This window comes from Protopterus annectens, chromosome 11.part0, assembly GCF_019279795.1.
Source record: "Protopterus annectens isolate FY-2018-M chromosome 11.part0, PAN1.0, whole genome shotgun sequence".
Taxonomy (NCBI): domain Eukaryota; kingdom Metazoa; phylum Chordata; order Ceratodontiformes; family Protopteridae; genus Protopterus; species Protopterus annectens.
The window spans coordinates 1,505,317,307-1,505,340,049 of NC_056745.1; the positions used below are offsets into that span (position 1 = coordinate 1,505,317,307).

The following is a 22,743-nucleotide window of genomic DNA, read 5'->3' on the forward strand; positions in this document are numbered from 1 at the left end:
GGGGTAGCAGGGTGTGTGTAAATGCATGTGTGACAGAACAGATACATATAGCTGAATCTACATAACAGCACATGATGCACATTCCCATAGTCAATGGTAGCATGTGATGGTGTGCAGCTGGTACACTTTGGTAAGTAGTATGGGTGCAGATAACAATTCAGGACATTCATACAGTTACTGCAGCAGGAATGCTGGGATATACACACAATCATAGTGGAACAGTGAACAGTTACCAACATGTTACTACTTATACACATCTATGTAGTCACCCTGTGCATCAGCAACGTGTTTACCTTTTCCTGCACTGATGTTGTAGTATGCAGGAGGTGGCACAGTGTCATCATATGCACAGGGTGTGGGTTAGGTATGCCCAAGCCAGCCACTGGTACCACCAATTGACATGTGTGTGTATGTGTGTTTGTGAGGGGCAGCAGTACAGGGTGGACCAGTGTTGGTGCATTGTGTGTGTGTATGTGTTTGCCCTAGGTGTTAAATTTCTGCATGTGTGTAAGCACGCACACAGTCCCACATAATGGCTGCCATGTACAGGGTTTTGTGGACAGCCACAGACTGCACCTGTCAGGTCATCCAGATCAGTGTCTGTGGGCACGGACACGGTACCTGTGCCTGGCAGGGGTGCTACGGACCATATCCAGTACTAACCCAGACTGGGTACTGTCATCGGAAGTGGGTGTGTGTTGACTGGACACAGTTCCCTGTTGGGACTGTCCAGAGCCACGTGCACGTGGTCTCCTGGGGCGTCCTGATGACAGCACTAACCCAGCATTGCTGGGGCTGCTGCTGGCACTTGAGGTGCGTGAGTGGGCCTGTTGTCGTCCGCGGCGACTGCCAGCTGGTGCTGTTGCCGGCATACGGCCACGTCAATGCCACAAACGCACACCATCGCCCTGGCCCATGGACATCTGGTTGTGGAGCAGCTGTTGTATGTCCCCACAACGTCTGTCAACGACATCTGTGAAATTATGAATAGCATTCGCAATGTCACGCATGCCATCTGTCATGGCTGTGCGACATGCTGTCAGCTCCCTCAGACCCTGTCTGGTGTACCTTTCCATACGCGCCTGTGCCTGCATAACAGTCCAAAACATAGTGGAGGTTGACATACCTCCTTGGGCACATCTCCCAGAGGCAGTACGGCCACGGATGCCCCCAAGAAAACCCATGGGCGACTGTCTGCGTGGTACCATTGGAGGACTCTGCTCATGGCTGCTTTGTGGGGATGCATGTACCACAGGTACCACGTTACCCTGATCTATGCCCAATGCATACTGTCCATCACCTAGGGACAATGGTGACAAAGGATGTAACGGCAGGATGACTGTGCGCATTGAAGGGGTTGACAGCTGTGTACTGTCAATTGGCTGACCAATGGCGGACCCAGACACACGTTCCTGCACCATTATAGACATTTCTTCATCATCAGTACCTGGGGCACAAGATTCAGGTTCCCTGCTGCAGGTCACCAGAGCAGCACCAGAACCTACGGGAGGAAAACAGGGAACACAGATTACAGTCTCAAGACATATTTTACGGTGATGCACTTCAATACAAATGCACACATTCAGAAATGGACACATGCACTCATGGACACACACACTCATGCACACATGGGCACAGGCACATTTGCACACATGCACACCCCACAGTACACACACACATCAGTACTGAGTTACACTACTCTTACTAGTATTAACTTGAGTATTGCAGGTATTATTAAACACACTCACCAGCATGTATACTACTGAGTTACACTACTCTTACTAGTATTATAAATAGTTTTTCAGGTAATGATAAACACACTCACCAGCATGTATGGCCTGCCTCGTTGCTAGATGGGAGGGACTTGGAAATATGAAGAAAGTAATGTCAGTGGGCACAAGTGTGCCATTGTTTTTGCATATGATACAGTACAGTAGTACACCAGTTCCCTTATACACATCAGCTGCTCATAATGCCAGTATCACACATGCACAATTACACATCATGATGACAGATACATACCACGTGCAAACCTTATGCATGCATGAAGTAACAGTGTACAGAACAGTCATATGTACATATGGCATCTTACCTGCATGCTCAGTGTCTTGCTGCTGTGTGGATCCAACCTCCATCATGATGCAAGTCTGATGCTGTTGTTGTTATGGGGCTGGATCCACGACACTTAGCAGTAGCCCCTCCTGTCTGGTGAGGGGGGGATGTGTGGCCAACCCCCACCTGTGGCAACCTGTTGCCTGTGGATATCTGCAGCACGCTGGCGGACATTTCTAATCAAATCACTGCAGTGATATCTCACCTGCTCATATGTCCTATCATGCATGCCAACATAATTTATCCTGCTGACAAGGTTTTGCCACAGTGCAGACCTCTCCTGCTGATTCTGGGTGGTGTGTGAAAACAGGATGTCATAGTCACGCACCAGGCTCTGGTGGATCACTTCGTCCTCTGCAGCAGAGTATGCAGGGTTCCTTTTTGGAGCCATATCTCCCTGGAAAAGTACACAAACAGGATATCAGCAGAGTATATCCGTAATATATGGTACACATTCTATACATAAAGTATTAAATTGTAGTTATTACTGCTTGGTTGTAACTTGATTAAAGTGTAGCTATCATTCTAAGTCTTTTGGATTAAGCACTTGGCCTTCAGACCAGTTGTTTTACATTAGGAAGGTTTGTGGCATGCACTGTGGTGGCAGGACAGGTAGCTTTCATCCTTCTAAGTTGGGAACTGCTGATTGAGAGCCCAGTGTCCAAGTGTATTAGTTCTGGTATAAGCAGTTGGGCTTCAGGCCAGTTATTTAACATTAACAAGGTTTGTGGTCTGCACTCTTGTGTGAGAATAGGCTGTACTCTGCCATTCATAGCTGGGAACTTCTGGTTTAAGGTTTATAGTGCCTGCATATTTGAACTCTATCTTACTGACATTGGTACACCTTGTTTGCTGTAGCATACACTACATCCAAGCCTCCTGAATCTAGCTTTGTTTATATGCTTGTTATTTGTTAGCTTGTTATTTCACTGGTACGCTAATTCCATATAATACACAGCTTCTCAGCACTTCTGTGAATCACTACTGATAACTGGCCTTGTGTTCTAAGCTATGGAAGTTTTAAGTATGGAAGACATGTACAGCAATATTACATATGTATATATATATCAGGACTATGTACACACAACCTATCTCATGGGCATACCTATAGCTAGTGAACTATGATACATTTGGAGGTTTCACAGTAAACACAGTATTAACCTGCTACTTTGCATTACCTGTGTTTGTGTCAGCTGTTGCTGTGTCACTGGTGCTAATTGCTGTATTCTGCTGCTGCTGCTGGTTTTGTTGCTGTGATGATGCAGTTTTTTTTTTATCACTGCCTTTATTTCTTTATTTCTTTCTTTCTTTTCTCTCTCTCTCTCTCTCTCTCTCTTTCTCCATCGGTTTGGTGCAATGAATGTATTGCATGTGTGGAGTGTTAGTACTGGATGCTTTTGTAGGTATCTGCATAGGTCCATGTGATGGCCTCTGCACCAATTGTAAGGCAGCATTTGCTAATTGCATGCAGCCAGTTGTGTACTGATTGCATGTCTCACTGTGATTTCAGGACAGTGCTATAAAAGGGTATGTGAGATAGGCGTTGCCCTTTCAGATTGTAAGGGCGTGGACCATGCTGGTATGCTGTCGACAGTGTTCTGTGAGTGTGAAGGTTAGTAAGTCTCTCATGATTCATGCTGTGTTGTAAATTCAGGTTGCTGCATTTCTCTCACCTGTTCCCTGTAGTGAGTGTGTATGGATACTGACACCTACAACTATATTTCCATATGTATTAATATATATATATATATATCTATATATATATATATATATATATATATATATATATATATATGTACATATACATACTTTCATATATGTACATTAGCTTACATTATTAAGTACAAGCTAACAATTAGCAGGGCTGTTTCTGTTAGCACTAAACTAGTATGGGAATCCAGTAATTAGGACAGTAAAAGTCTACCTGACATGCTTTGGGTAGTACACATCCTATATTGCCTTTATCTTCATTCCTACTATTACATGTTATACTTATTTTAGCACTATATTCCTGTATGAGAGTCATGGCTTAGTGGTAGGTCATACAGACTAGTGTTACAATGGTCTTGTGGTAGGGCCTAATAGTATGCTTTTATTTTGCTTTCAAATTGAGTACAGGGCCTGTCAATCAAAGTGCTGAAGGCACCTTTAAGCAGTTAAAAGGGTTAGTAAGTCTCACAGGAGTCAGGCTGTGTTGTAGATTCTGGTTGCTGCATTTCTCTCACCTGTTCCCTGTAGTGAGTGTGTATGGATACTGACACCTACAACTATATTTCCATATGTATTAATATATATATATATATATATATATATATATATATATATATATATATATATATATATATATGTACATATACATACTTTCATATATGTACATTAGCTTACATTATTAAGTACAAGCTAACAATTAGCAGGGCTGTTTCTGTTAGCACTAAACTAGTATGGGAATCCAGTAATTAGGACAGTAAAAGTCTACCTGACATGCTTTGGGTAGTACACATCCTATATTGCCTTTATCTTCATTCCTACTATTACATGTTATACTTATTTTAGCACTATATTCCTGTATGAGAGTCATGGCTTAGTGGTAGGTCATACAGACTAGTGTTACAATGGTCTTGTGGTAGGGCCTAATAGTATGCTTTTATTTTGCTTTCAAATTGAGTACAGGGCCTGTCAATCAAAGTGCTGAAGGCACCTTTAAGCAGTTAAAAGGGTTAGTAAGTCTCACAGGAGTCAGGCTGTGTTGTAGATTCTGGTTGCTGCATTTATCTTCACTGTTTCCTGTAGTGAGTGTGTATGAATACTGACACCTACAACTATATTTCATATGTATTAATATATATATATATATATATATATACATATATATATATATATATATATATATATATATATATATATATATGTGTGTGTGTGTACATATACATACTTTCATATATGTACATTACCTTACATTATTATGTACAAGCTAACAATTAGCAGGGCTGTTTCTGTTAACACTAAACTAGTATGGGAATCCAGTAATTCGGACATTAAAAATCTACCTGACATGCTTTGGGTAGTACACATCCTATATTGCCTTTATATTTATTCCTACTATTACATGTTATATTTATTTTAGCACTACATTTTTGTGTGAGAGTCATGGCTTAGTGGTAGGTCATACAGGCTAGTGTTTCCAAGGTCCTGGGTTTGAGACTGACAGTGGCAGGTTATTTTTGTTTCGAAATGAGTACAGGACCTGTCAATCAAACGTGCCAAAGGCACTTTTAAGTACTTAAAACCAGGTCTGCGCTCGTTTGCGTGGAGCTCACGCATGCACACTGGCGGTGAGCTCCGCTAACACACGCGCACACCCGCGCTATTTTCTTTGAAAGAAAAGAAAAAGGGGTGACAGGAAAGTGATGAAAAAGGGGTCACAAAGAGGGTAAGACAGTAGGGAACAAGCTTGGGATTTGCAGGAGGGATGTAGGTGAGGCCCATAGCTGCCCATGTCTTTCTCAGCAACAGCTGTGCATTTGTATGTAATTTGGTGTGACATTTGAAACCTTCCACCCCTGAGAGAGGTGTCAGGACAACATTAATACCTGTTGTACAGCCAATTGTAATTAACAGTTTCAATGTCCAGCGGTCATGTGTGCAACATGGACAGCTATGTATGGGGCGTAATTTTTTTGTGGGTACAGAGTGCCCTTTTTTTTTTTTCAGGTGAGAGTGGTATGTCAGGTGAATGTAGTCGGTATAGCTGGGGAGGTAGGTTAACAGACAAGACAGACAAGACGCATACAGGGGCGGTGTATGACACATGTGGGGGGTTACACAATTGACGGAGACGGAGGTTGGGATATCCAGGGCACATGAGCCCACAGATGGCAATAGTGGAACTGATATCCCCATCCATAGGCAGTTGCCACTGTTCCTTCACAGCCCAGGACGGGGCTGTGCTGGGGGCTGTGCAGGCGGGACAATGGGCATGCCCATAAGCTGTGCCACCCGGGCCTCAAGCTGGCGTAGGGGCCCAAGAACAGAGTCTTGAATCTCCCTTCGCACCACAGACCGGACACATTGGAGGGTGAGTGGACAGGCTCTTCCGGCCACGCTTGCAGAGGGAGGACAGGCCCCATCCCCTGCAGCGCTTCCACCCAAAGGTGGCACAGGGCCACCGGAGGAGGGTCCAGCCTGGGCACTAGTGCCAGGTGCAATCGCCAGATGAGGTGGGAGAGGTGGGTCCGCTGGGACCCGCCTTCCCAAGCGTTCTAGGTTTGTGAGTATGTTATGTTAGTTTGGGTTAGTAGCATATTATTCCATTCAAATTAGTTGTAACAGCATGTATTGGCATTCCCATTAAACAAACACCCAGATATTAACACCATTGAGCAACAGGCATATCAATATCACATGCATTATTTGAACAGAAATACACAATCAAACAGCATGCAGGGTTGATTAATGGCAACAGGCCATCAGGTTTGCAGGTATGAACAGGGCACATGCAACAATGGACATGCATATATTTTTGAAACAACAAGACAAATGTCCATGGTTAATGAAATTTTCACATACCAATATTTAGTGAGTTTTTTAATTTGCAATTATAGGGTGGGGTGGAGAATGAAAATGTTGACACATTCATAAATTATACATTGATATACATTTGTTATAGAAACACAATTAACTTGTGGGTGATAGTTTACAAATGATTTTTAATTGACTGTCATGCTAGACCTGTTACAGATACAACACTATCCTAGTTATTTTGAATTTGATCAGATACATCATCCTGCTACATTTTGATGACAGGGCAGGGGACAACTATGGATGTTTAGTATGTCAGACAATCATTCATTCTATCTGAAAATTGTTGACTGTGATCACCATATACAGATTTTGGCTTAAACATTCAAGATTCAGACACACTGAAATCAGTCTGGGATGTTAATTTTTAATTCCCACATGCATTTAGTTCTGTAGAACCACACTGAGGCTTATATATTCAGGAGTTATTACTACTTTATTTATTGATACATGACCCTTTCTGTCACTCTCACACATCCTGCTATTTCACAGTTCAGGTTGGTACTTCTAGGCTTTGTTCACATATTAGACCTGTGGTGATTCAAACACTTTCCAGCAGCCTCACTTCTGTCATGATTCAGCATTTCAACAGGGGATATATCTCACATGTAATTAACTCAGCTTGTGAAGCTGTACTCATGAGACTACTGCAGGTTATACTACATTTAATTAATGGTGGGACATCTGTTTTACAGAACTATTTATTTCTATCAATTATATTTCCAGTTTCACTTACATACTGATGAACTTGATGCAGCCATACCTGCACACTTTCATTTGTTGCTTGCACATTCAATTACTTTTAATGAATACACTGCAGTGTTCTGCTAAGTGCTACACTATAATATTTATTTACAAGTACTAGGTGGGGTTACTAATCTGCATGGTGGCGCAGCCGCACCAGCCTGCTGTCATGTGCCCTGCGATTTGCAGAGCGGACACCTGCAGCTGTAATACAAGACAAGTAATATTGGAATACACATCTCCATGGTATCAGCTAGTTGAATTCCTTACATAGATAAGTAAAATGTAACTTACTCAGTAGTGGGGCGTTGGGCATATCCCGGGCCTCCTGGATCCATTGGGTCAACTGGTCTTGTTTGTGTCACTTCAGGTCCACATGGTGGTGATGGACCTGCTCACCGGTACGTGAAATCCCAGTAGCACTGGTGAGATCATGAGCCAACTGGTCCCATGCCTCCGCCCTGTATGCTCCTCATGAGACCTGGCCCTGCATGAGTTGGGCCTCATGATGATGAACTAGGAGCCAGACCATGTATCTGGACTCCTCAATGCCCCACCGCTGTGCTCGAAAGCAACGTCCCTCCCCTACTCCACTCATTCTGCCTGCAGGGCTATTCTACAATCGTTTATGCTGTGTATTCCTGCCTATGGGGCTTATATATGCCGATTTTCCCGCACATTTCTATGATTGGCCGTTTTGGAATTGTATCAACTTCACAGAAACTTCTTTATCATGCTCCATTTTGGATTACATCCTATATATATGCTATTTCTGCATTTCTAAGTACTGCTGTCATGGCTTAGTGGTTTAGTACCTTGACTCTAGTGCATGGTATCCTGGGTTCGAATCTGACCACTGATTTTTAATTTTTATGACTGTCTAGACAGGCTGAGGGGTGTGTCTGTTTAAAGGCACTTTTGATACAGCTTGCTTAACGTTGCCCAGCGGTTAGCTTGTGGGAGTGCCGCGCACCTCCGCGCAAACAGTGTGCTCTGGGTAAAACCTTAATTGGCTATTAACACGCATGTTAAGCTAAGCACAGCTAGTTGCACACAGTTTGAGCCTGTTAAACCAGTGCTTAGCTACGGGCAAACAATTTTCAGCCTTTGAAACACTACTCAGCTACGGGCACTCTGTCTCACCTTGTTTGACAGCAGCTTAGCTATCAGTACATTTCTAAATATTTTTATTATTGTATTACTTGAAAATATATGATCCATTTCATTCCATTTTACAAAAGGAAATACTTTTACATTTGTACAATACTGTCAGGGGCCTTTGTAGTGCTTATTTACAAAAATAAAAAGGATGTGGTGTGGGCCCGAACCTAGCCTGCCTGCTCTTAAGCTGAAAACTCTACCGCTATGCTATTACTTCTTGGCTTACTTTGCATATTTAGTTCTTATATCCTTTTCCACTGATTGCTAACTGCAGTTGCGCTAGTAGCACACCCGCACACACGAGCGCACGCATTAGCAAACATTTACGGGGTTTTAAAAAAAAAATAAAAAAGTTTTCATTTTACATTTTATAAAATCTGTTCACTTTTTACATTTTACATTGCTGGTCTGTGGGGGCATGTGTTGTGTAGTATGTTTATTCACATTTCCATGGCCTCTCTCGTGGGTGTTTACTTTCTGCCATTCTAGACTTCCGGGGGTGTGTCCGCTTGCAGGGCTTAGCCTACGGACATGCCCCCTACTGTCTTACATGGACCGTGTAAGACTTACAGTGTGATTCAGCATGCCTCATGCACCTCATGCATATGCATGACATGCTGACATCACACTGTTTAACTGCAGCCTCCGTGTAAGAGTTATAACTCTTACATGGAGGCTTCCTGAATCCTGCCCATTAACATTTATAAATACACAGACACACAGACACACAGACACACAGACACACACACACACACACACACACACACACACACACACACACACACACACACACACACACATGCACACACATATGTATGTATATATATATATATATATATATATATATATATATATATATTTGGGTCTACTTTACTTCACCTAAAACACATTTGACCGACATTTATTTTAGAGAGACCAAATCACCTAAAGTTCACTTCACCTAAAACCCATTTCACCGACATTTAGTAGTGGCAGTGTTTAGAGTACTGTAAGGCATGTAAAAGTTATATGTCTTTTTCCCCACTGTAGTGCAATCCTAAAGTTAGTAAACATAGTTAGGGAAGGGTGTGGGGGGCACAGCCCCCCACCTAGTTTGGTTTTATATTGTCTGATTTCTGTTAAGGGGGTAAGTAAATAGTGTTTAAGTACTGGAAAGGGTTAGTCATAGGTGTTGTCATTGTGCATGTCTATGGGTTAAAGTGTAGTAGTTTGAAATTCAGCATTATCAATTGTCGGTGAAATGAGTGTTGGTGAAATGGGTTTTAGGTGAAGTGAACCTTAGGTGATTTGGTTTCTCTGAAATGAATGGTGGTGAAATGAGTTTTAGGCAAAGTGAAGTAGACCCATATAAATACATACGTATATTATGTATACCACATTTAATCTAAACACAAAGTGTTGACTTCAGTAATATTGACCATAGATGGTCAAAAATTAATATAACCAACACATGCAATAAGAAACAGCAAAATCTAACTTTTAAAAACAAAAGCATTCTTTTTTGCTGAAAGGCAACTGCCATTCACCCACCATGTGGGGGTGGTGCCTCATACCCCCCTGATAATTATATATGCTGACAACAATATTGCACAAACATGGGAAAAGGACACATCTTCCATCCCCTGGTTTTGTGTGATATCAAATTGATTAAATTGTTGATTTAGTGGACTATATGCGGTCAACTAGACTGTTGTCAACCTAACACACACTCACTTGCACTTATATATATATATATATATATATATATATATATATATATATATATTTATAGTTATCAAGCGTACGTGTGTGTGTGTGTGTGTACATATATATATATATATATATATATAAATACATATATATATATATATATATATATATATAGAGAGAGAGAGAGAGAGACAGATTTATCTATACAGAGAGAGAGGGAGAGAGAAAGAGAGATACAGAGGAGCTTGTTATATTATGGTGTATAGTAATGATTATGAAACAATACCGGTACAATATTTTTTAATTATGTCGAACAGTATTGCATAATATCTCATTTGTATTAATAACCTTCTACTTTTTGATGATGTGTTTATGTACCAAGTTGAAATTGTTTGTGTCTTTTGGCATTTCCCGGTTAGGGGTCGCCACAGCGGAACTCCGGTCCGCTAATAATTGACAGTAGATTTTTACATACTGGCTTGCCGGGCCTAACGCACAACCTTCAACGAAGGAATGCCCATTCACGCATGTCGCTACACAGAAGACGCTCTATCTGAGAATCAAACGGGCAACGTCTAACTGTGAGGCGACAACGCTACCGCAGCACCACCACCATTTTTATATGTTGCATATTTCATACTGCATTTGTTGTGCATGGCACTCCAAGCATTTAATGAAACTGGACCACAATCCAGTCATATAACCCAGTTAGAAAGTAAGTAAGTAATAAATCAATAAATGTGTGCTCATATAAAGAATATATGAATTATAAATGAAAATTCTTTCCGGGCTGGCAATCATTTCTCAATATACATCTAATTTATGTTATTCTGTTGTGTTTCTTCATCAGCGTAGGTTCAGAAGTTAAATAGTGTTTGACTTCTCGTATGCAGTAACATTTTTACACAGTGTTGCTCATAAGATTTTCTGTGAATTCACTGGGATTGAGTAATTAAACACTAAAACATTTTAGGCAATTCCAACCTGATAAACCTAGCAACATAATGAAACAAGCAAAGGATAATATGAAGGTATTACTGATAAGAGCTAGACAAGAAACTTCATTCCTGACAAGCCCTTCTCACCGTGGAGGACATTGATGTCTTTGTAGTCATTGACCGTGGTTTAAAACAGAGGAGAGCAGTCTGGCTATACAGGGCTATAGCTATGTCCACGTGTTTAGATGAGCTACTGTCCAGGAAGGGAAAAGGTGGAGGTGACTCACTCTACATCCAGAACTCACATCAAGGCTAGTAAACAACATGATACACTAAAGTTTCTTCATGTTTAAATAACCATCAAAAAGGTCCTATACCATATATTAGCTAGCAATAGAACTCCCTCCATGACATAATCACTCAGTATTAAACCTGATACCATTTTCCTAGGTAATATGAACTATCCAGCTATAGACTGGGAAACCTACATTACCACTACCGCACACACCCAGAGATTCCTGGACTTTGTCAATACAACTGTTCTGGAACAAATAGTCAAAGTACCCACTAGGGAGAATAGCATCTCGTTTTTTGACCTTAACAGTATGGGAAGATCTTGCACCATCCCTTGTGCATCTTCATTACTTGTTAGGTATGAAAATAAAACAGTCTCCTTCAAAGTAAAACTGAAACCAGAAATCGCTTCCACCCAAGGCATTTTTATAAATGTCTTAAAGACAAACTAGTTACTCCTAAATGATACTTTGGCAATATTCAAATCCACACCAAACTGAGTTAACTCTATTGAATACATAGAAATGCACATCACTACACTATACCAGCATGTAAATAGGTGCATAGATGCAGCTGTGCCCTGTAAGAACAAGTGCAGGGGAAAACCCCAGAAAGATATCAACATGGTGGGACCAAAACATCAGCAAGGTTTATACTAAAAGGAAAATAATTTTGACTGAAAGTAAGTATAGTAATTTCCAGAATGTCAGTGAACTAAACAAACAATTCAGAAGTTTAATCAAATCCAGTAAGGCCATGTTTGAGGCTAAAATAGTTACCCAAGTCAAAGACAATCACAAGGCATTTTTTAGTTATGTTCTTAATCTGAGGAGCACAATGCTCAGCGTCCTGAGCTGATGCTGAATGATGTTTCGTATGCTGGGACTGAACATACAACAAACATAATGGCCGATAAATTTAGTTCTAGCTTTACCCATCTCTCCCCTTTGTCTGTCTCTCAGTATATGCCTAAAAATGTCTCTCCTCCAGCTGTTACACAAGACTGAGTCCTAAACATGCTATCAAAAGCTAAAAATACTGCATCAGTAGATATGGACAATATCTCTGGATGCATCTTAAATAACACAACTGGGAGTAGCTGGTGTCGCTTGTCTTGTGTATTCAAACAAGACAATGAGGCTTGGGTGTTTGTTTAAGTTATTTGTTACAGACAAACACATCAGGATGGATCACTAGAATATAAAGCCTAAACAAACTAGCTAACTGACTGACTGGTACAGACATACAAACTTTCACTACAGCTGCTCACTCAAAATGGCACTCTTGCTTGCACATGTTCAGTACTTATATGCACGTGCCCATAGATTGGAATGGCTCTTAAAGGTACAACACACACTCTGATCTACAGCTGGTACTTCCCTTCATCTTCATTTCTGAGTACCGCATGGTCAGTGAGGAAGTGAATTACACAGTGTGCCATGTTTGCCATACTATGCCTCCCCAATGAGATAACGCAGCATGCAATGTCTACCCCACTCTATTACTTTGGGTAATGAGATAGGGTTAGGAAACTTCCAGAAGTTTTCAGGTTAGAAAATAGTATGGGAGTTTGACGGTAGGGAGTGACTGGGAATATGAGATTTATGGAGCAAAAGGGGAGTTCAGGATTAAGAAGCACATAAAGTCTTAAAAAAATAAAAATTATAAAGTCATGGGCTTTGTAGCTGAAACACTATATACCCTTAAGAGGTCATTTGCATATATCTCATGGGTCTCCACTAGAGGAGATTTAAGATTTTGCACAATGGGAACTCTAGCTTTTCTTGGCCTTTCTAGTAGTTTTTTACTGAATAGTTTGTCTGTGTGACCTTTATACACTTTGGTTTGGAGCTATCAGTTTAGGGAGTAATTGATTACTTTAGATTTAGGGAAGGGAGAGTGGAGTTTTTCATCCAAGGTGCAAAGAAGGACTTCAGTTTCAAGAAGTGTTAGCAGAGATTTATTTTTAAGGGCAAATGTGGGCTTTAGAGTTATTGCACAGGAGAAGATTTTTACCCTTAGGGCCAGAGAGCAAAGGTCACAGCCTAGAAGTGTATTAGAGCTGTACAAACGGATTACTCGTGTTACAGATAACGCATGTCTGCAAAAGAACTTAACTGCATTGACCATTTGTTTTGGCAATGGAGAATAATATGCTGATAAATACAATGAAAACTAAGCATATGAGATATCAGCAACATAAACTGAAAGGTGAATATTTAATACACTACACAGTGATTGAAACTGTAGATTCATGTAAGCTCCTGAGTATATGGGTAGATTGATATTTGAGTTTTTCTAATCATATTAACCAGTTGTTTAATGATAGTTGTATAAAAAGTTTTATAAAGTCTAGGAAATCAGAAATGATGAAATCATTGTTTGTTAGTTACATTAGACCCAGACCTGAGTATGGAATAGCAATATGGAAACGTTATAAGAAAACAAGCATGAGTAAACTGGAAAGAGTACAGCAGAAATTTACCAAGGGCATCCATGGATGTGAACATTTAAGTTATTATGAAAAACTAAAATATCTGAACTTATACAGTTTCTTATAGATATCTAAGTGGAGATCTTATTCAAGTTTATAGGGCATTTAGAGACAACTACCTCTATGCAAGTTTGGGGTTATCAAAAAGTATTAGAGAATCATTACACAACCTATGTAGATGATTCTATAGGAATGAGAAGTGTACTAATTGGTTCTCTGACAGAGTAGCTGATGCATGGAACAGATTCCCAAATTACATTAAAGGAAACACTAGTTTAGATATTTTTAAGAATAGCCTGGACACTTGTTATGGGAGCAAGTGTTTTGGTATATTGGCAGGCAAGAAAGGAATTAACGTCCATGCTTCAAATATTTGTATGTATGTATACAGTTTATTAGGGTAAAGTGGTAGGATGCCTAGGAAATTAAATAGGTTAGGCTATCTGGAGTCAGGACACTTGATATTTAGAGAACGAGGCAATGAGTAAGTGTGTCAGAAACTGACGGCATGTGTTCAAGTAGACTGTTTTGCCAAGCCTGATCCACAGCACAAATTTTTAAAAACGTGATCCTGAGCCCCTGAGCCGGCTGTCATTGGAATGAGGTGGAGTGACCTTAGAATTCATCCCCCCTGCATATCAAATAAAAGTAATATATATATATATATATATATATATATATATATATATATTTTTTTTTTTTTTTTTTTCAGATGGACAACTTTACTGAAGTGAGTTTTGGTTAATCTTTTTTTTTGTTAGCAGACTAACCCACAGTATCAAAATCATATGGTAATGTACACATTTAGTATGGAAATGTCTGTATTTTGACAGTAGTTGTTTATTTTCTTGGTTGACCTCCTCAGTTTGATTAGAATGAGATTAAAAGCATAATATTTTTATAAAATGAATATCTTTTAATCTGATTAGATTGTACCCATTGCATTGTTTTTGTAATTACTGTAGCTGCAGTCACTGTCAGTGATTTTCACTGGCTGAAAAAGCAAGGTGGTTTATTTGCAAACTATTTTTGTATTTCTGCTTATATTTACTGAAAATGAATTGGCAAAGAAATATCACATTGCTTTAAAATATTTGCATAGTCTTATGTTTTTTAGAAAAATTCAAGATGAAACAGGTAACTCTACAGGTGACATACCGCTTGATAAGCTAACCTCAGTCAATTAAACAATTTCAACATACATTGCTCTGTAATAAATACTACCTATATTGTGGCCTCTCAAAAATAAACATTAGTGTTTTTATGGAGTCTAGTAAGTTTTCAGTATTTACTGATGATTAATGCATTTTACAAAGACCCATATATATATATATATCAGAATATATTTAGTTATCTGTGGGGTGATTTATTTATATTTGGAGGGACTTTGGCAGGAAGTAATCATTTTACAAGAATGGACAATTTTTCCTTTCACTTGTCAAATTGATCGGCATTGGAGATGTTAATATAAACTAACGACAGTCATCTTGTTGACAGGAATGATTTATACTCTTTAAGCGCTAAACAGTTTCATAAATTCAAATTAAGGGAACTAAACATTTTCCTTTTTATGGTAATCAGTGACTGTCCTGCCAGAAACTTATTTATTAGTGAAATCTCATGAGGATTTGAAATTATGAATGAAGAAAAAAAGCTGTGGACTCATTTATTTTATTTGTGATTTTATTTGTGCTTACAGGTTTCAGAAATGCGGTGGACTAGAGGAGAAGAGAAACATCCTATGTCACTTTGCAGCCTACCATGTAAGCCTGGGGAGAGGAAAAAAATTGTAAAAGGAGTACCATGCTGTTGGCAATGTGAGAGATGTGAGGGATACTATTATCAATTTGACGAGTTTTCATGTGAGCGCTGTCCTTCAGAACAAAGGCCAAATATGAACAGGACAGGCTGCCAGCTGATACCCGTTGTTAAACTTGAATGGCATTCTCCATGGGCTGTTGTACCAGTGTTTATTGCTATGATGGGAATCATTGCAACAACATTTGTCATTGTCACATTTGTTCGTTTTAATGACACTCCGATTGTAAGAGCATGTGGTCGTGAGCTCAGCTATGTGTTATTAACAGGAATTTTCCTCTGCTATGCCATTACTTTTTTAATGATTGCAGCCCCGGATACCGTTATATGTTCTTTTCGTCGCATATTCTTAGGACTCGGCATGTGCTTCAGTTATGCTGCTTTACTTACAAAAACAAATCGGATCCACAGAATTTTTGAACAAGGCAAAAAATCTGTCACAGCCCCAAGGTTTATCAGTCCAGCCTCCCAGCTTGTTATTACTTTCAGCCTCATCTCAGTCCAGCTCTTGGGTGTTCTTGTCTGGTTTATTATTGACCCACCCCACATCATTGTAGACTACAGAGAACAACGAACACCTGAACCGGAAAATGCAAGGGGAGTTCTTAAGTGTGATATTTCAGACCTTTCCCTCATTTGTTCACTTGGATACAGTATTCTTTTGATGGTCACATGTACTGTTTATGCTATCAAAACAAGAGGCGTGCCAGAAACCTTCAATGAAGCAAAACCTATTGGATTTACTATGTACACTACCTGCATAATTTGGTTAGCCTTTATTCCCATATTTTTTGGTACAACACAATCAGCAGAAAGGGTAAGTATGCATTTTACTCGTAACACTTCTTATTTAGTAAACAAAATATTACTACATTTCTGATAAAGCAATAGTGGTCAGACTAATTATATTCATTGTTTGAAATGGGACTGGCTATGTAATTGGTACTGGAACCTTCTTGTAATAGAAACATATACCATCAATCGGGCATATTTCAAGTGTTGTTTCTGACAGTTATAATCTCTATAAAATTATTTTGTGACAGTGTCAGAGGCATTTTATCTCTAGAATCCTTCTATTTCATCTGTGAAAACATGCATTTTGCCTCCATGACGTAATCTAATTGACAACTGACTGATGTGAAAATGAGCATATATTGGAATAAACAACATATGTTATATGCACTTCACTAACACTTTAAATCTGGAGCAGTATATTACTAAAGGAGGTACTGCAGATGGGACACATTTTTTAGTTCACTTTTACATCATATTCAAATTATTCATCAGCAAAACATTCCATAGACCACTTTACAGCTTATATAGCATTTTTGATTGTGAATTTTTATCTAGCTATGTAATCCCGTCCAAAAAGAATACATAACTGTTATTTTGGGGGACTAATGAAGTTAATATAAGTAATAAATTCAGATATAAAATATCTTTCTATTTTATTTGCATTTGTTTTCCAGGTTAGTTCACTAATCTTTGCGGGCCTTGTTCAGACTCAGCCCAGAAGCGATGTCTGGTTATTGAGTTTCTTAGAGTCATAGTTAGGCAATTAAGGCCAAGGGAATCAAACCTTGTATCACTGGGCCAAAGTAAACAGTGGGCTAACAGCTCCTTAATCCTTTAAGCCAACTGCCAAACAATAATAAATAAATTAATAGTAGGTGTAAATAAAACAATAAATAAAATGAAATAAAACAAAATGTACAGAGCCAGGGTCTTAATGAAAACATTTTTTAGCTGCATATGCCTCACCTTGACCTGCTCATGACAAAACTGTAAACATTTTGTTCGTTGAAGCATTTTGGCTTAAGGCTGGTTTAGCTAACTATTGTAGCAATGCGGTTAGGCACATGCATTATGCATACTCTAAGACTGCACAGGCTCAGAAAAAGATCAATGTTCTTTTTGTCATTTTTCCAGAATAATCATTCCTTCTCCCTTTTCCAAGTTGATGTAACCTACAGCATGAATATATAATCACAAATGTGGATGTACATATAGGAGGTTTGTACCCTACATGGATGCTTATCTTATATATATATATATATATATATATATATATATATATATATGTGTGTGTGTGTGTGTGTGTGTGTGTGTGTGTGTGTGTGTGTTTAACATTCTTCTTTATTAATTTTTTTTTTATTTACTTTTATGGGGACTGAAAATGTGTAGCTTGCCACATGCATTCTGAATATGTATTCTTGTTAACGGTCTTCATGTTAATGTATAAAATCAGGTATGTTTAGACATCGTAAATTTTAATCAGACATGGTAGATTCATTGCACTGTCATCATGTTGCTTGCATTCACCCATTTACTTTTTCTGTCAAAAAAATATTCAAGGAATTCTTGGAAAGTCAAAGCATTAAAAAAAAACACATACTTGGCAGCAAAGACTTGTGGCTAGTACTACAGTTAGGAATATATTACCTCAATTAAGGTTACCCATGGTTTGCCTCTAGTATGATATTTCATCTGTCTCATTATTTAAAATCAGACTGTGCATTGCTTACTCCATTGATGTCTGCATACGTTATATTAGTATTTTGTTATTTAAAATCAGACTGTGCAGTGGTTGCTCCATTGATGTCTGCATACGTTTGTTTATGGGTATACCCCCCAACTCTTAGATTTCCTTATTTTTGCTACTTTTTTCTGGAATATAAATATCTATAGTATGATTTTAGGGAAAAGATCCTTAGACTCATTTTTCAAAATGAATATCTTTTAGAAGATAGGAAGATAGAAATAGGTTCCTGTAATACATGAATTATAATAAAAAGCTGTACATTCTGGTCATGGAAATTGATTTACCACCCTATTTTAGAAATGCGACTTCCTTTTAAACTTCTCTCAAGCTCTGACAGATTTGAGAAACACAACGACTGGCATATGCCAGGTAGTGCTATGTATTTCTAAAATTGTTCTCTTATTTTTGTGCTAACAATGCATGTATAGCAGCAAGAAGCTTTAGTCTTTCATGCCTGTTTCCCTGTTTTCTACATCTGATGTCATAAACCTTTTTTATCCAGTGGTAATATAACACATTAAAGGCACACTTGAATGCTTGCAAAATAGGCAGGAGAGAAATTTCATGGATTGTTAATGTCACTACTTGTCAAAATGAATTGACAGATGATCTAGAGAATGTCCTGAAATAACTGGACTGCTACGTTAAAATACTGTGCATCAGCTACCAAGTAAACTGAGACAAACTTTTAACAACTATTCAGCTGCTTGTACAGTGCATCAGCTACCAAGTAAACTGAGACAAACTTTTAACAACTATTCAGCTGCTTGTACAGTGCATCAGCTACCAAGTAAACTGAGACAAACTTTTAACAACTATTCAGCTGCTTGTACAGTATATCAGCTACCAAGTAAACTGAGACAAACTTTTAACAACTATTCAGCTGCTTGTACAGTATATCAGCTACCAAGTAAACTGAGACAAACTTTTAACAACTATTCAGCTGCTTGATTGCATTTTTATGAGTCCCAAGATTAGGAAAAACCAAACATATCTTGTATTGTCCTTAATTAGACTTGTATACTAGAACAATAATCCACTACCATCCATGGGTATATTAGGATTTTCCTGTGGATGGAGTGATTAAGGAAAGCCAACTGTGAGTAAATCATGATATACCCACAGACAGTCATTGATTATTTCTTTTATATAATCGCATTATTTAAGAAAGAAATTATTTACGTTTCTTAAATAATGAGATTGTATAAGGGACTTCTGTCTTCTTCTGTGTTATCTTCACTATTCTGATTTACAGAACATGCATATGAGACTTACGTTCCCCACATTTGCACAGTATGTCACTGCAGGAGAAGTGATGGAGAAAACAGAATCTCCATTGCTGCTTGTTTATTTTCTTTAACCTTTAAAAACGGAGATTTACATGGGTAGAGCAAAAATATGAGTGACATCAGGTGTGTTTCTGTTTTAGTTCTGTAGAAACTGCATGATTTTTCTAACATTTTGGTAGGTTTTCTAGTATATTCCATTTGAAACGTCTGGTCACTCAGTGGTACTTCAGCAGGTAGACTTTTTTTCTTTTTGTACATGCTTGATTTACAACGAGGTATGCTGGTTGCACTGTCTGATCTCATCTTCATTTTTGCGTAGTAGTGACCCGTTATTGTACACTAATCAGTTGTGATAAATAAGCACACTATTAAGGTAAGGATTCTGCTACACCAACCAGCATATCTTTAGGGCTTCCAAGAGTCAGCTTGTGTTTCTTCTTATGGCCAAGATTTCTAGTACAAATGTGAGCTTTGCAAACAATTACACTTTAATTAAAAAGAGGGTAGGGGGTCTCTTGTTGCTTTCATTATGTCACAGCAGCATACATTAGAATGGTTTAGTTGATATTTAAAATAGTAAGTGCTCATCAGGTATTTCGTGGAAGTAAGTCAAGAACAAAACATACATTTTGTGCGGAGTCTGCATGTCCTCCCTGTGGTCATGTTGGCTTCCTCCGGTTGTTCTGCTTTCCTCCCACATTCCAAAGACATGCAGTAGATGGATTTGACACTGTATATTAGCCATACATGCAAGTGCATGTGGGAGTGAGTGGTATGCATGAACTACTGTGGTAGGGATATCAGCCCGGTGGTATAAACCTTGGCCTGAGATGATTGTCACTGTTGAAATGACAACCCAACCTCATGTGCAAAATGGGAAAAAGGCTTGAGGATGGATGGATGGGCCATGAGGCCATTAACACACTGCCAGCACCTGCCCAAGCCTTATCTCCCTTTACAGGGACATGCCAATCATGCCAGTGTTGTACTTATGAATGCCGATGCAATTATCTAGTTTCTTTTGAAAGAAGATAGTTAAGACCTCTGTTTAATTTAGAGAAGTTTGTTCCAGAGAATGACTAGGTGTTGCACAATGAAGTATCTCTCCACTTTGATTTGTTTATTTTTTTAATCAGATTTAGGTCTCTGTTCTTACTATTTGTAGGACTGTTTGACTTAGGAAAGCTTAAGATGTTAAGTACTACTGAATCATTTATAGCCGATATGCAAGGCACATATTTATTTTGCATTTAGTAACCAGGTAGTCTAATTGGGCATGAATTCCTTTTCAGTGGTGGCAATCGTAACAGCAGTGTAATACAATCAATATATGACAAACAATATGACATATGTAAAGCATAGTGTGTGTAGTGTATGCATATATATGTTTTGATATCGTACAAACTGAATAAGTCATATTACAGACACAATTGGATTCAATTATACAATGTATATTATGTAGAATGTATATGCACAATATACACAAACACAGACACACACACACACATATATATATATATATATATGGTTCCCCTATCAGAAGCCTGAAACACTATAAGCTTGAAAATCAAAATCCTGAAACCAAAAGCCTGAAAATTCAAAATCCCGAAAACCCAAAATCCTGAAACTCAAAATCCTGAAAACACAAATAATGCTAATATGTCACTATAAAGACACTAATATCTACCAACTGACCCTGACCCTAACCCTAACCCTAAGGTCCGTCACTATCGCACACTCACCTGACCCGCGCCCTAACCCTAACTCACTTAAACCGCCCCTAACCCCAATATTTGTCACTATTGCATAGATGCCTAACCTGCGCCCTAACCCTAACTCACTTAAACTGCCCCTAACCCTAACATAAAACCAACTGCACACTTACCTGAACCCAATGCATGACCTAACACCACAGGGCTTACAATAGCAAAGCCACAATGACGTCAGTATGTCCATTTTGTGTTTTCAGGATTTTGAGTTTCAGGATTTTGGGTTTTCGGGATTTTGAATTTTCAGGCTTTTGATTTTTCAAGCTTATAGTGTTTCAGGCTTCTGATAGGGAACTATATATATATATATATATATATATATATATATATATATATATATATATATTTATAGGAACCTACCAGTTCCATGAAAGAACACTTACCCGATGACCAGATCACTGAGACTACATAGCCAACAGAGTAGATCTCCAACAATGGTAAGTATAATTACTGCGGAATGGGATGTATTTCTGTTTCTGCAATGTGGTGCAATCTTGGAATTGGTATATTTAAGTGTGGTGGTGTGGGTGGCTTGCCCCCCCTGCTATAGACATGTTTTTTTTGTATTTTATTGATGAAATGGGAATAAATTGCATTCTACAGTAGTTATACTTACCTTTGTCAGTGATGTGTTGTGTCGGCGATGTGGTCTCAGTGATTTTATCATTGGGTAAGTGTTCTGTTGTGGAACTGATATGTTTTTCTCTCTCTCTGTATATATATATATATATATATATATATATATATATATATATATATATATATATATATATATATATATATATATATATATATATATATATATATATATATATATATATATGTATGTCTTGATGAACTCAGAAATCACACAGCTTTAGACCCTGTTCTCCACAAGCTGAAACATTTTATCAGTCAAGGATGGCCAGTGCGACAAACCAGTATACCACTTGACATGCAGAATCAGTTTTCTTACTAAGACAAGCTCATGATGCAAGATGGATACATCATGAAAGGTCCTAAAGTAGTTATTCCTTCAGCATTACAACATGAATATATGCAATTTTTTCACCGTGGTCACCCTGGTACTGATTTTATCAAAAGAAGGGCTAGAGGCATAATACTTTGGCCTTCCATGTCAAAAGATATAGAGAAGGAAACTGTAGCATGTTCTATTTGCAATAGTACTAAACTGCACCAACAAAAAGAACCACATCAGCTAAACCAGTTTCTTGAATTACCATGGTCGATGGTTGCTACTGATATTTTTGAATGGTCAGCATTACTTAGTGTTAGTGGACTCTCACTTGAATTGGTTTGAAGATGACTTTCTTCC

At 38.6% G+C, this 22,743-nt stretch overlaps 1 protein-coding gene across 2 annotated transcripts in view; it reads left to right on the forward strand.

Moving 5' to 3' along the window:
- The window catches only part of GRM8 (glutamate metabotropic receptor 8), a 2,748,719-nt gene that overhangs the window by 2,274,950 nt on the left and 451,026 nt on the right, over window positions 1–22,743 (forward strand). For both annotated transcript variants that reach the window (XM_044088805.1, XM_044088806.1), the window contains exon 7: window positions 15,710–16,645. In XM_044088805.1, the coding sequence (XP_043944740.1) occupies window positions 15,710–16,645 (936 nt within the window). The remainder of the gene's footprint in view (window positions 1–15,709; window positions 16,646–22,743) is intronic.